Source organism: Wickerhamomyces anomalus (assembly GCF_001661255.1).
Source record: "Wickerhamomyces anomalus NRRL Y-366-8 unplaced genomic scaffold WICANscaffold_1, whole genome shotgun sequence".
NCBI classification, from domain to species: Eukaryota; Fungi; Ascomycota; class Saccharomycetes; order Phaffomycetales; family Wickerhamomycetaceae; genus Hansenula; species Hansenula anomala.
Window position 1 is genome coordinate 2,908,596 of NW_017567110.1, and position 13,126 is coordinate 2,921,721.

A 13,126-nucleotide genomic window follows, 5' to 3' on the forward strand; every position below is an offset into this window, starting at 1 on the left:
CCCTAACTATATGCAAAAAAAACTTGTAGACGCCAGCAAGAACTCCACCTTCAAAGTGCTCAAAATGCCATAGCGATATTAAGCACAATCAAACTATTGTATAATTGACCTCATGTCATCAAGCAAACTTTCCAAGGAACTCAACACCTCTTGTGTGCTTTCTCTTGACCTATGACTTCCTCTTGAAGTATGACTTGTTCTATCATCATTCTCTATCCTACTTTCATGATCATCATCAGTGATTGGCTCTTCAACATCACTGTCACTTTCTTCATCATCACTCATGGTACCAGATGAAGATTTAGAATTATGAGCTGGTAACATTTCATTATTCTTCAATAATGAATTTATGAAAAACCCTGTATCCACCGAGCTTGAGAAACTAGGTCTGGCACGTTTCAAATTTGGCTCTGATGATATATGCTTTAATCTCCACATGATCCTTGCTGCAACCACACGCCGTAGGTATAGATTCCATAAATCTTGTAAGCCTTCTTTTCTCCATTTTGAAGGCAATGATCTTGTACGTAATAGTTGATGGCTCCCAGCAATTGGGTAAGTATCATATCTGTTGAAAAATGGTCTATTGAATTTGTATTGTGGGAGAACTGGAGTAGTTGCTTTATTGAATGTAATTGGTGTACCTAATTTCAATAGTTCTTGATCTAATAGTTGTTCTGCATCTGATATCACTGAATTCTTACCAATTGTTGGATCTGGTGTATATATGATGTAATTATTATTTGAGTCTATAGTTATGGCTTTTGTAGTCTCTTTCAATGCTGGTTCTATTTTGATCAATTCTGGCAATGAAATTTCATATGCTTTCACTCTTTGATTTAAACACAAATCTTTTGACATTGAGGAGTCAATATTGACATAGTTCATACTAGCATCTAACTCCACACTGTTTCTAAATTTACCTCTTCTTGATCTTTTTCTTCTTGGTGCTTTCACAGGATAAAAAAAATGATTTTTAACTTCCCTTGAGCTTAACATATATCTCTTTTTTTTCTTGAAGGAATGCTGCCTTGTGACAGTTGGCGATATAATTGTTGATACTATGGTTGGTGCTTTACCTTCTGGGGAAATGATCTCATCACCTTCATCATTTAAATGTTTATACTCATGCTGATATTGTTTTGTTGAAGATTCAAATGCATTATGTTTATGATAAGTTGGATTAAAAGCTCCTCTATTGGGTACTTCTTTTATAGTTGGGATTGATGGGAACCTCCGATGATGAGGAGTTGTGTGGTGATAGTGAGATGAAGATGGATATACAGCATCATCTACCACAACCATATTGTGTGGGTATAATTGGTGTGTAGTGGTTTAGTTGTTGATTGAATGATTTAGTCCTTTGACAGAAGGTGGAAGGAGATAAATCAAAAGAGGTTGAGGTTAATTTTCATTTTTTTTCTAACCATCGCTCAGCTGTAATAGGAAGTTTGATCTGGATTATGCTAGATTTGATTCAAGATATTTGAGATGGCTGGTTAAACACTTTATGGGTCTGGTAGGCACCGCATCGGCCGAAACGAACTCTTTTACCCTCCCCAGAACGCATTCGCGAAAAGACCACTGCTTACTCAGCTGTATCCCTCTTCGCGAAAGTTGTCGAAACCAAAACATTCCCAAATTTCTGAAAAAAACACAGATCGTTTTTTGGTACACGTACAACAAAAACATTCTTTGCCTCCTTTAAAAGTACCAACACAACCCTCATTCTTCTTCCCACAAGAACTCACCACATCAAAAAGAATAATCAAAATGGATAAATTAAAAGAAGTAAGTGCAAATAGATGATTCAATTGAGCATTGTGTTGTAAAGGCGGTTGGATCTGATGTCCCATGTTGTTGATCTCTTTGTTTTAGATCTGTAAAACGTTGTCGGTTTTGATCTGAGAGATTCAACTTCAACCAACGCTGCTTGTTCCCCCATTGATGTAACCAGTTTGTGAGCTTGTACTAATCATATCCTTAGAAACTCGCCAACTTGAAATTGGATGCTGAAAAATGGCAAGAAAAACATGATGACTTGCAAGTCAAAGTTAAAGAATTAGAACAAGAAAATCTTGAAAAAGATAACCAAATTCAAGCTTTAACCAGAAAGAATGAAACTTTAGAAGAAAACTTGGAAAAATTAGAAGAACAAGTCACTGAACATAAGACTGCTGCTGAAGAATCTCATTCATTGAAATCACACAACGAAAACTTCACAAAGAAGAATCAACAATTAGAAGAAGAATTGGAAGAATCTGATAAAAACTTGAAAGAAACCACTGAAAAATTACGTGAAACTGACTTGAAAGCTGAACAATTGGAACGTAAAGTTACTTCTTTAGAATCCGAACGTGAAGATTTAGAAAAGAAATATGAAGAATTATCTGAAAAATACGCTGCTGCTAAGGCTGAATTGGATGAAATTTCAGCTCAATTAGAAGCTATCTAAATTACTTATGGTGTTATCAATGAGGATGAATTGCAAGCTGATGGTGTAGGTGTATTAACTGGGGTTCAAATTAATAATAGTCATGAGGAACTTCAAATCAATGAATTGCATCCAATATACCATATTATTATCATATCTTTTTTAATGAAGTTTTCTTTGAGTTTTTTTATAACAAATTTCCGTTCTTATAAATTGGTTTGGAGGTACCTGTATGCTGTTATTAGATATTTTTTCAGTAAGAAACCATAAGCTTTTTCTATTTTTTTTACTGACTATCCAGTTGTTATTACTCAAATGCCCTCATTCTTGTGCTATTCATCTCTTTCAATCTTTTATGTCAAATATATAGTATAAATCGAGATAGATTTGTAGTTGACTTTAATCTGCTATTGTGTCACCATGACAACGTATGTATTTTTTTGTTAGTGCTGAAATTTACCCACGGAAAATTCCGTTAAATATGTTTATCCCCGTGTAAATCTGAGCACTCAGAAATGGCTTCAGAGAGGTTTGGCAAAAAAAATCGAGTGAATATGGAAACACGGTCATAACAGAAATAAGCACACGAAATTATAAACACAATCTATTCGATTCGTTTTGGTCTATCGAGCTGGTTTGATCCGAGTCAACAACACACACAAGGGCACACACAATGTCAGACCAGTACTGGCTCAACGAACAGTTGAAGAATGATGATGGCTTTGGGGGCAACCCACCTTCACAACAAGATGATCAACTAATGTCGTCCTTCCTCAACTACTTGGACGGTGATAATCCTGCTGGAAATAACAACGCTAACGATAATAATGATATCAATAACAATCAATTGAGAAACAGAAGCATGGGTAGTGCAGGAAGTAATAGACAGATGAACAACATCAATAACAACTTTGGTGGGAATGTTGGTAATGATCAAATAGGTGTCAATGATATGGGAATCAGTCCATCAGCTATTCTAGGTCAACAAATGATGCAACAACAGCAGATGAATCAAATGCGTCGTCAAAGTCAACCTCCACAACAATCACCACAACAGCAAATGCAACAGCTTCAACAACAACAACAACAAAGGCCAAATCAACAACAGGACACGAATGCTTTGATTCAAAGTTTGTTAGGAGAAAGAAATAATAGTCCAATGTTCCAACAACAACAACAGCCACAACAAGTTCCTCAAAACCAAGGGTTTCCACCTACTGTGTTCTCCCCATCCACCACTAACCAAACTATACCTTCCCAAGTTCCTCAACAGAATATTCCAGCCCAATCACAACCACAACCACAACCACAGTTCAATGCCAATGCACCAATGGATAAAGCTGCTATGATCGCGGCTCTTCAACAAAGAAATGGTCAAAATCAAGATCGTTTCCAGCAGCAGTTCTTACAGCAACAGATGTTGAATAAACAACAACAACAACAACAGAATTCACCAATGTCACCAAGCCTAAATAATCAAGGATTGTCCAACCAGCAGCAACAACAGCAAATGTTTCAACAACTACAACAACAACAGGCTTTGAGGTTACAACAGTTGAGACAACAACAACAACAACAACAACAACAACAGCAGCAGCAGCAGCAGCAGCAACAACAACAAAATGCTATGCCTCCAACACCACATAATAACGGTACACCATTAAGCCAGCATAGTGGTATGCAATCACCTATGATCTCAAATCCAGTACCTAATCAAAACCAGTTCAATACACAACAATTTTCAGCACCAAATCAGATGAGCAGAAATGGAACACCATTTCAGCAGAATCAAATACCACCTCAACAACAAAGACCACCAACACAGCCTATGAATATGCATCACACTCCTGGTAGTCAACATCCAAGCGTTCCACCAACACCTCAACAGCAACAGCATGTGATCCCAAACCCACCCCAACAACAACAACAACCTCAAGCTCCACAACCTCAACAACAGGCTCCCCCAGGTGGTGTACCTGGCCAATCTCAGAATATGACACCTGAACAGATGCAACAAAGAAGAATCCAGCAACAGATTAGTGCTACACAAATTGAACTATTCATGAAGACTTTGACAGATTTCATGAAAAATAAAGGTACTCCAATAACGTCTATACCTATTGTTGCTGATAAGAAAATTCATTTATTTTTCTTTTATGCTATCGTTGCTAGATTAGGTGGTTCAGCTTCAGTTTCAAGACAACAACAATGGTCTTTTGTTGCACAAAAATTGGCATTACCTGCTGATAATCCTCAAGTTCCAAGAGACTTGGCTCAAGCTTACATTGATTATTTATTACCTTTTGAACAATATGCTTCAACACCTGAAGGCCAAAGAGATCTACAAGCTAGAAGACAAGCTATACAAAGACAGCATGAGGCTATTCTGAGACAGTTAAAACAAGGTCAACAACAACAACAGGCGCAAAATACACCTCAACAACAACCTCAGCCACAACCTCAACCTCAACAACAGCAGCAGCCTAATCCTGCTCAACCAAACTCAGTACAAATGCCTCAACAGCATATCTCACCTCAAGTCCAACAACAATCAATACCTCCGCAACAAGCTGGGTCTCAAATACCTACACCAAACCAGCAATTTCAACAAGTCAACAATATTAGATCAAGCGTTGGCTCTAGTGTCGGTAGCCCAATGGGTGTTCCACAACCAAATCAACAGTTTCAACCATCGCAAATGCAAAAGCAAAAGAGTGGCTCACAAAAAGGTTCTAATGTTAACTCACCATTGATTGGAGAACATGCTAATCAACAACAAGCTCCTCCACAGTCCCAACCATCACAAGGATCACCAGGTGTCGCAGCTCCTACAGTACCATCAAAACCTAATGTTATTAGAAATTACATCCCTGATCAAAGATTAGTTGAACATCATGCTGGTTATGACATCAGATCTCTAAATCATCTAGGTGAACAAATCGATAGTGCTAAGCCAATTTTCCTATTTGCTCCTGAGTTGGGTGCTATAAATATTCATGCATTAACTATGAGTTTGGATTCTGGTATTACTTCTGAAATCAATACTGCATTAAACACTGCTCTTGTTACGTCTGCTGATAATGGATTAGGTATACCACTTAATGAATGTCCCGAGTTTTTGGAAGCGTTGGCTTGCTTAGGTTTGAGAGTTTTAGATCAGTTATTGAAAGGTTCAGATTCTAGAAAAGAGGTTGGTATTGAAAAAGTTGATTTGAATGATTTAACTTCAAGACAATCTAATATTGATGATATTTTCAATAAGTACGTGAAGAACGAGAATGACGTGGAAGAAGTTGAAGTGCTGATTGACTCATTCTCGGGTGAGCCAATTAATCAATCATCTGGTAATGGTTTTGGTGATGTTGAAGTTATAGATGCAGATGCAGAAGAGGATGACTCGTTTTCAAAAGTTACAAGTTCAAAGGTGACAAGAGCTCCTAGTGCTGAATTTGAACTTCCTGAACAATTCCTCATTCCATCATATTCAAAAATGTTGACTGCTGTTCGTTCTGAAAGTGAACATCCATTTAGTAAAATTCATACAAAAACTGCTGATGACCCTCAAGTTTTATTAATTGATCAGTTAACCACTATTTCAATGGTTTTAAGAAATATTTCATTTTATGATCATAATGCAATTCCATTAGCTAATAGTGAATTTTTAAAGGATTTTATCTTCAAGTTGATTCACGCTGTTGCTAGATCCCCAGATAAATTCGTCTATACAAGAAGAAGATTAGGATTCCTTAAAGATTCTTTGATGATTTTGGTGAATATTTCACACCTTGTACAACTAAGAACTCATAATGATGTGCTAGCAGTCCTAGTGTTGGTTTTGTCCTTTGGAGCTGATGACTACAAGGATGAAAAATTATTCTTACCAGAGTATAATCCATCTATTCAAAAATATCAAAGTCATGGTGTTGATGTTTTGGCTAAATTACTTGCTCGTGATCCTCCAAATAGAACACTATTTCAAGCTGTGCTAACTGGTAATTACGATACTAGTATACCATTTGCTGAAGTTGAAGAAAATAAGAGATTGGTTGCTTTATTGGCTGGTGAACCTGATGGTCATTTGAGATTATTAACTAAAGTTTTCAAATTTTTGGTTTCAGTTCTCCCAGTAACAAATTTAGCTTTGAATGCTGTTATTCAAGAAAGAGATGCTGCTATACTACAATCTTTGATTTCATCAATCTTGATTTCTGAAATGATTCCAAATGACGTCGCAACAGAAAATATAGCTTTGAAATGGTTGAGTAGTAATGAAGGTATTGGAAGTGGTTTAATAAAGTTGGGATTAACATTGGCTGCTGTTACATCAAAACCAACTGATAATGAGGTTTTGAAATTGATATCTGCTAGATCTTTCACATTAGTGAACACATTGACTCAAAAGGCTCTAGAGTATGCTAATAATAATAATGATGGTTCTCTAAAGGACTTTAATAAGGCTAAATTATTTTTACCTTCAGATTCTATCTTGGGAGCATTATTGTCATCTATTGATCCTTCAATTCTAAGCCAAATTTTAACATTAGCTGGCTATTTAAAAAAGATAAATTCAGGGGTTACTGAAAACGTTTTATCTTGATTATAAATTTATTTGTTGTATTAAATAAATAATCTGTACTATATAATGATACAGGGGGTTTTTGATTTCTAAACAGACGTGTAGAGTTTATCATTCTTTATAATTGGCTTGAATGTGATCATAAATCTTCTCACCAAGATCCTCACCAACAGTTTGGACCAGTTCATCCCGAGTCATCTCAACTAATTTACTTGTATCCTTAACTTTCCTCATTATTGAATAGAAATCTATATTTGTGATACCTGGAACGTTTTGTAATAATGTCACAATGTTGCTACTTGTATCATCATTGGCTCTTTGTTTATCTTCTTTCAAACCTGCATTCACAGCTTTCACTATATCAGGTTCTTCTCTTGATGCTTTCAATTCCATAATCAACTCAGTAGTTTGATAAGGTGATGACGACCACAAAATTTTCATTTTTGGATATTTCAATACTAAAGCTGCTAAATTCATTTGGATTTCATCTTGCATTCTACTTGATGAAGAAGGGTGAGGTGCTTGGACAGAATTTGGTCTCACTCTTGTTTCTGAAAATGGCTCTAGTGAGAATGATTGATTATTATCAAACTCAATAAGTAGTGCTGGTAATTCATAGTACTTGGACATACGCTCACACTGTTCATATAGTCTCCCACTTTTGAAACTCCCAATTAAATCTGGAATAGATTTTCTTTCAATACAAACTTTGGGCGTGACAATATAATCACCAACAGTCAACATACATGGGACAACTCTCAGACCTATTCTATGCAAAAGACCTGGTAATGGAGCTCTAAATTCTCGAGTATCCACAATGACTCTAGCTTCATCAGTTGAAGTTCTAAAAGTTGACCCACCTGCAATTCTTGTATTCATGACTTGTGATTTCCTGATTGAGAATTTAGAGAAATCTTCATCTGTTTCAAAATGCGAAGCAAGAGCTGATTTCTCTCTGATAAGCTTGGTAAATGCTTCCTTTTCCTTTTTGATTGCAGTCAAATGTTTCTGTTCCTCTGCAGAGTCACTATAATACATAAAATATGTCTTTGCTGCTCCTTTATCTTTATAGCTCGCCTGATGAACTTCAACTCTTCTTATGAAGGCAAGGTCTGGCTCATACATAATGATATAAGATGGCATCAACTCCTGAAGTATCAAATCATTTGTTTTACTGCTGTATTTTTCTATAATCACTTGATTCTCTCTGTCAATATATTCGAAAAAAGTACTTGGTGTTTGCTCTTTCAATACCTCCACATCTTCCAAGATCTCTGCACGTTCTTCAGCAACATACTCTTCCACATCACTGGCATCTAATTCAAATAATTCCATTTCAACATCCTCTTTGCTCATCTTTGATTCAATATCATCACCAGCTACAGGGGCGCTCATCAATCTCCCAACAGCAGCGACAGCAGCACCTCCTCTAGTTCTTCTTCTCTTTGAAGTCACTGGACCTCTAGCAAAAGCTCTTGAAATGTGTAATTCTTGATCTTCATTTTCCTTTGCAGCAGCTTCTTGAATTTTTGAAGTCACTGTTGCTTTTGTTTCTTTGGAATCCAAATATGCTTGCAATTTATCAACCATTATTTTTCTAGCTGAGAACGATCTTTGTGTATCTTTTGATTCTTTCATTGTAGAAATGTACCTCTTCAATTGGAAAGCAGATTTGGAATCAGAGCACATTATGAGGACTGGTCCATCTTTTTGAGGATTATGAGATCTTTCCAACACAATATCATCTAGTAATATTGCCAATTGTTCCCACTTTGGAGCTTCTTCCAAAACATATTCATTATTAGCAAAAACTCGTTTCTTTGCATATGCAATAACGGCTTGTGATTCATCAGCCATCAACCATGGTGATTCTGTGTTTCTTTTATCAACAGAGGGTTTATTAGCTTCCAGCACCAATTGAATCATTTCATAAAAGTCAACAGCATCATAAGATATGAGACACCGCAGTAGATCTTTCAATAGTTTAATATCTTTGACCAATTGTTTTGAATCAAAAGATATTCTATGCCAATTAGGATCTAAAATCATATGTATGATCCCTAAGAAATGAGGGTCAAGTGCATTCTCTATGTTCCAGTATTCTATTGCTAAAGTTGGGTTTTTTCTCTTCAATTCTTCAATACATTTCTGAAGACACCCCAACAAACCAGTATGAATGTGTTTCATTGATTCTGTCATTGAAACTCTAACTTCAGTCACAGTTTTAGTGTCTTTTGTCAATAAAGAAGAGGTCACTTCAATATGGAATCTAGGCCACAACAGGATTTTTTTCAACCTAAGATCTTTCAATTTTTTGTGTAATGGTGAAAATCCTGATGAAAATTCCTCTGCTGTATCAGATAAAGCTTTGATAAAACCCCATTTGTTTTTTTGCCTGTACATATACACAATGAAAGATTCATTCGATAAATCATTCACTCTTTCAGCATGCAAGACCACTATACCTGTGATCTTAGATGGGTCGACAATTCCTGATAACATATCCACAATGAAGATTCTTGTGGTAACAGACATGATCCCACCACTTTGATACAACTTTTGACGTTTATCTGATGAGTATTGATCACTCTTTATAACGACAAATGGTCTTTTACTATCTTCAGCACCATCATCAATCCATGAAAGCTCTGTTAATTCTTCTGATATTTTTTCATTCTCTTCATCATTTGCCCCAAGTACTATAACAAGACTTCTCTTGGTTACGTTTGCAATTGTTGCTGGTGCACTTAATGTATGTAGCAAATTAGCGGCAATAGGTTCCAATCCCAAACCTTTCCCCAATACCAAAAGTGAATCATCTGAGACCAAGTCCTCCAGTATTAGCTGTTGAAATTTCAAAGGTAAGGTTAAGCTGATATTGACTGGTTCTATCTGTTCCACCAAATCTTCTTCCTCTTTCTCTATCAATGGATACTCAGCTTGTTCATCTTCATTGACTTGCTCTTCTGGTTTATTGTCATCTTTCACACTGTTCAAATTCAACACAAGTTCATCAGTTTCCTCCTCGTCATCTTTTACAAACAAAGGCATTTCTCCATAGAAAAGATAGGACCAAGTTCCAATTAATTTATCAGTTATCTAAATCCAAATTAAATTATTGTTTATACACTTTAACGATCAGAACCGGGGCCAAATTCACGTGATATTGTGAAGCCCTCGGATTTGATCAGCCTTATTTCACACTTTTTTGGCCAAAATGACTCTGATGAAGTGTTGATTTCAACGTCATTTGAACCCTTTAAAGAAAGCATTGCAATAAATCAGACATCATGCCTACAATAAGGGACAAGATCCAAAACTTGAAAAATGGCGAAGTATTCTTATCATTGGAATTTTTCCCACCAAAAACCGAATCTGTATGTTTTGTTTTAAGTTTGTTGAAAGGAGATAGAAGAAATATTAACAAAATTTCTAGGGTATTCGTAACTTGTTGGCTCGTATGGAGCGTATGTCAGCTTTGAATCCATTATTTGTCACAATCACTTGGGGTGCTGGTGGCTCAACATCTGAGAAAACCTTATCATTGGTTCAAACATGTCAAAAAGAATTGGACTTTACAACATGTATGCATTTAACTTGTACAAATACTGATAAGTCAATCATTGATAATGCATTGGCAAAAGCTAAACAAGCAGGTATCAGAAATATATTAGCTCTTAGGGGTGATCCTCCAAGAGGTGAAGAATATTTCGTTCCAAATGCTGCTGATTTCCAATATGCAGTTGATTTAGTGAAATATATTAAACAACAATATGGTGATTATTTCAGTGTTGGTGTTGCTGCATATCCAGAAGGTCATTGTGAAGGTGCTGATAACTCTGAACAAGATGTTAATAAAGATTTACCATACCTAAAGGAAAAAGTTGATGCAGGTGCTGATTTCATTATTACTCAATTATTTTATGATGTTGAGAAATTTTTGGAATTCGAAAGTTTAGTTAGAACAAATATTAGTCAAGATATCCCAATTTTGCCCGGTCTAATGCCTATAAACACTTATCAATTATTTCATAGAGCTGCCAAATTATCACATGCTTCAATTCCAACACAAATCTTGAATAGATTCCCAGAAAATATTCAAAATGATGATGATAAAGTTAAATCTGTTGGTGTTGAGATTTTACGTGATATGATTCATGAGATTTATTCAAGAACAAATGGAAGGATTAAAGGTTTCCATTTTTATACATTGAATTTAGAGAAATCAATTGCTCAAATTGTTGAGAAATCAAGTTTATTAAATAGAGTTTTAGAGTATAATAAAGATGATGAAGATGCAGTGATGAGTGATGATGAAGAAATACCAGTCATTACCAAAAAGGAAAAATCAAGAAGAAGTTCAAGTATAAATACTTCAAATAAAGTTCTTGTTGATAAGATTAGAAAAGATTCTCAAGATTTTGAAGATGTTAACAATTTTAAATTTGTTTCACCAAGTAAAAAAGATATTGTGGCAATTTCATCAGGTGAAGGTACTTTAGGTCGTGATGCTACATGGGATGATTTCCCAAATGGTAGATTTGGTGATTCTAGATCTCCAGCTTATGGTGAAATTGATGGTTATGGTCCATCTTTAAAGATTGCTACTAAGAGAGCTTATGAATTATGGGGTTATCCAGTTGATGTCAAAGATATTTCTAAAGTATTTATCAATTATTTAGAAGGTACAATTGATGCATTACCATGGTCTGAATTAGGATTGAGTCCGGAAACTGCCATTATTCAAGAAGAGTTGATTCAATTAAACGAACGTGGGTTTTTATCATTAGCTTCACAACCTGCCACTGATGGTGCTAAAAGCGAGGATAAAATATTTGGATGGGGACCAAAAGGTGGATATGTTTATCAAAAGGCATTTGTTGAATTATTTGTTAGTAAAGAAGATTGGGAACAAAAATTGAAACCAAAAGTTGAATCAAATTCTAAAATTAGTTATTATATTGGTGATTCAAAAGGTTTTTTCAAAAGTTCTTTACCAAAAGGTTCATCAAATGCAGTGACTTGGGGTGTTTTCCCAGATCGTGAAATTTTGCAAACAACAATCATTGAAGAAGAATCTTTTAAAGCATGGAGAGATGAAGCTTTTAGTATTTGGTTAGAATGGGCCAAGTTGTATAAAAAAAACACTGCAACTTCCAAATTGATTCATTCCATCCATGATACTTATTATTTGGTTTCATTTGTTTATCATGATTATCGTAATGAAGCTGGATTATGGGAATTGTTGTTGAGTTGAGCAAGAACATAAATAAATAATGAGATAGAATGTGATTGATGTAGTTTTTTTCATTCCTCAACTTCATCTTGATCTTGATTTTGGGCTTTTATTTTCTCCAATTCATTTTTCAAATAGTTTATATGCTTTTTAGGTAAGTCAATATTCCACATTTGAACCATCCCACTCAAAAATTCAGTATTTGAAGGTTTTAATAACACTACACCGTGAACAATCTTAGCATTACCAATTAAAACTTTTGAACCTAACTGGATAGGAAACCCACTCTTGAAATTTTTACCAGATAAAAACTGTAGTTTTTCTTGCTCAATACCATAAATTAAATTACCAAAGCAATCTTGTAATGTTAATTTGAAATAGTTTGAAGCATTTGAAGATGTTGGTAACGCGCCTCCTCCTCCATTATCTTGATCTTCAACATTAACATTTCTAATGATTCTTTGTTGTCTTCCACGTAGCCTATCAGCACCAACAGAGTCTAAATCATCAGCAGCTAATAGTTCATCTAATTTGGACACTTTTGATTGAGATATATTCTCCAAAGTCACGATTTGAAATAATGTTTCCTTCACTATTCGATTTGAATTGGTGTCAATACTAATTTTCGAGGCTTTAAAAGCTCTTTGAGATTTTTCATCAGAGGCAAATTCCAGATTATTAGGCGAAGTATTTGCCAAATCAGCAATGAGATACCGTATGAGCTGGGTCATGGTTATTTCTTGGAATTTCAGTAATTTTGACGACTGTCAAGTTGAAAAGGTAAAGTTGAAATAATTTGAAAATCGCGAATAATGAAATGTTGAAATCGAAATCATCAACACTTTTTTAACCTATTCCAAAATAAACAAAACAGGCACAG

At 35.3% G+C, this 13,126-nt stretch overlaps 6 protein-coding genes across 6 annotated transcripts; 3 read left to right on the forward strand and 3 right to left on the reverse strand.

Annotated features, from left to right (window-relative positions):
- Positions 1 to 93: 93 nt before the first annotated feature.
- Positions 94 to 1,305, reverse strand: WICANDRAFT_77006 (uncharacterized protein; the record flags this gene model as incomplete). Its single annotated transcript, XM_019184486.1, has 1 exon — positions 94 to 1,305. One exon carries the CDS (start codon positions 1,303 to 1,305, stop codon positions 94 to 96), a length of 1,212 nt encoding a protein of 403 aa, XP_019042051.1.
- Positions 1,306 to 1,773: 468 nt separating this feature from the next.
- Positions 1,774 to 2,455, forward strand: WICANDRAFT_82767 (tropomyosin; the record flags this gene model as incomplete). Its single annotated transcript, XM_019185436.1, has 2 exons — positions 1,774 to 1,791; positions 1,988 to 2,455. 2 exons carry the CDS (start codon positions 1,774 to 1,776, stop codon positions 2,453 to 2,455), a joined length of 486 nt encoding a protein of 161 aa, XP_019042052.1.
- A 652-nt stretch (positions 2,456 to 3,107) lies between these two features.
- On the forward strand, positions 3,108 to 7,031 carry SWI1 (Swi1p; the record flags this gene model as incomplete). Its single annotated transcript, XM_019183077.1, has 1 exon — positions 3,108 to 7,031. The coding sequence occupies one exon, from the start codon at positions 3,108 to 3,110 to the stop codon at positions 7,029 to 7,031; it is 3,924 nt and encodes a 1,307-aa protein (XP_019042053.1).
- Positions 7,032 to 7,121: 90 nt separating this feature from the next.
- RAD1 (ssDNA endodeoxyribonuclease RAD1) lies at positions 7,122 to 10,061 on the reverse strand (the record flags this gene model as incomplete). Its single annotated transcript, XM_019185437.1, has 3 exons — positions 7,122 to 7,273; positions 7,310 to 8,284; positions 8,321 to 10,061. 3 exons carry the CDS (start codon positions 10,059 to 10,061, stop codon positions 7,122 to 7,124), a joined length of 2,868 nt encoding a protein of 955 aa, XP_019042054.1.
- A 239-nt stretch (positions 10,062 to 10,300) lies between these two features.
- MET12 (methylenetetrahydrofolate reductase (NAD(P)H) MET12) lies at positions 10,301 to 12,267 on the forward strand (the record flags this gene model as incomplete). The annotated part of the gene is made up of 2 exons (XM_019184487.1): positions 10,301 to 10,387; positions 10,447 to 12,267. The coding sequence occupies 2 exons, from the start codon at positions 10,301 to 10,303 to the stop codon at positions 12,265 to 12,267; spliced, it is 1,908 nt and encodes a 635-aa protein (XP_019042055.1).
- A 50-nt stretch (positions 12,268 to 12,317) lies between these two features.
- RMI1 (Rmi1p) lies at positions 12,318 to 12,977 on the reverse strand (the record flags this gene model as incomplete). Its single annotated transcript, XM_019183078.1, has 1 exon — positions 12,318 to 12,977. One exon carries the CDS (start codon positions 12,975 to 12,977, stop codon positions 12,318 to 12,320), a length of 660 nt encoding a protein of 219 aa, XP_019042056.1.
- Positions 12,978 to 13,126: the final 149 nt, after the last annotated feature.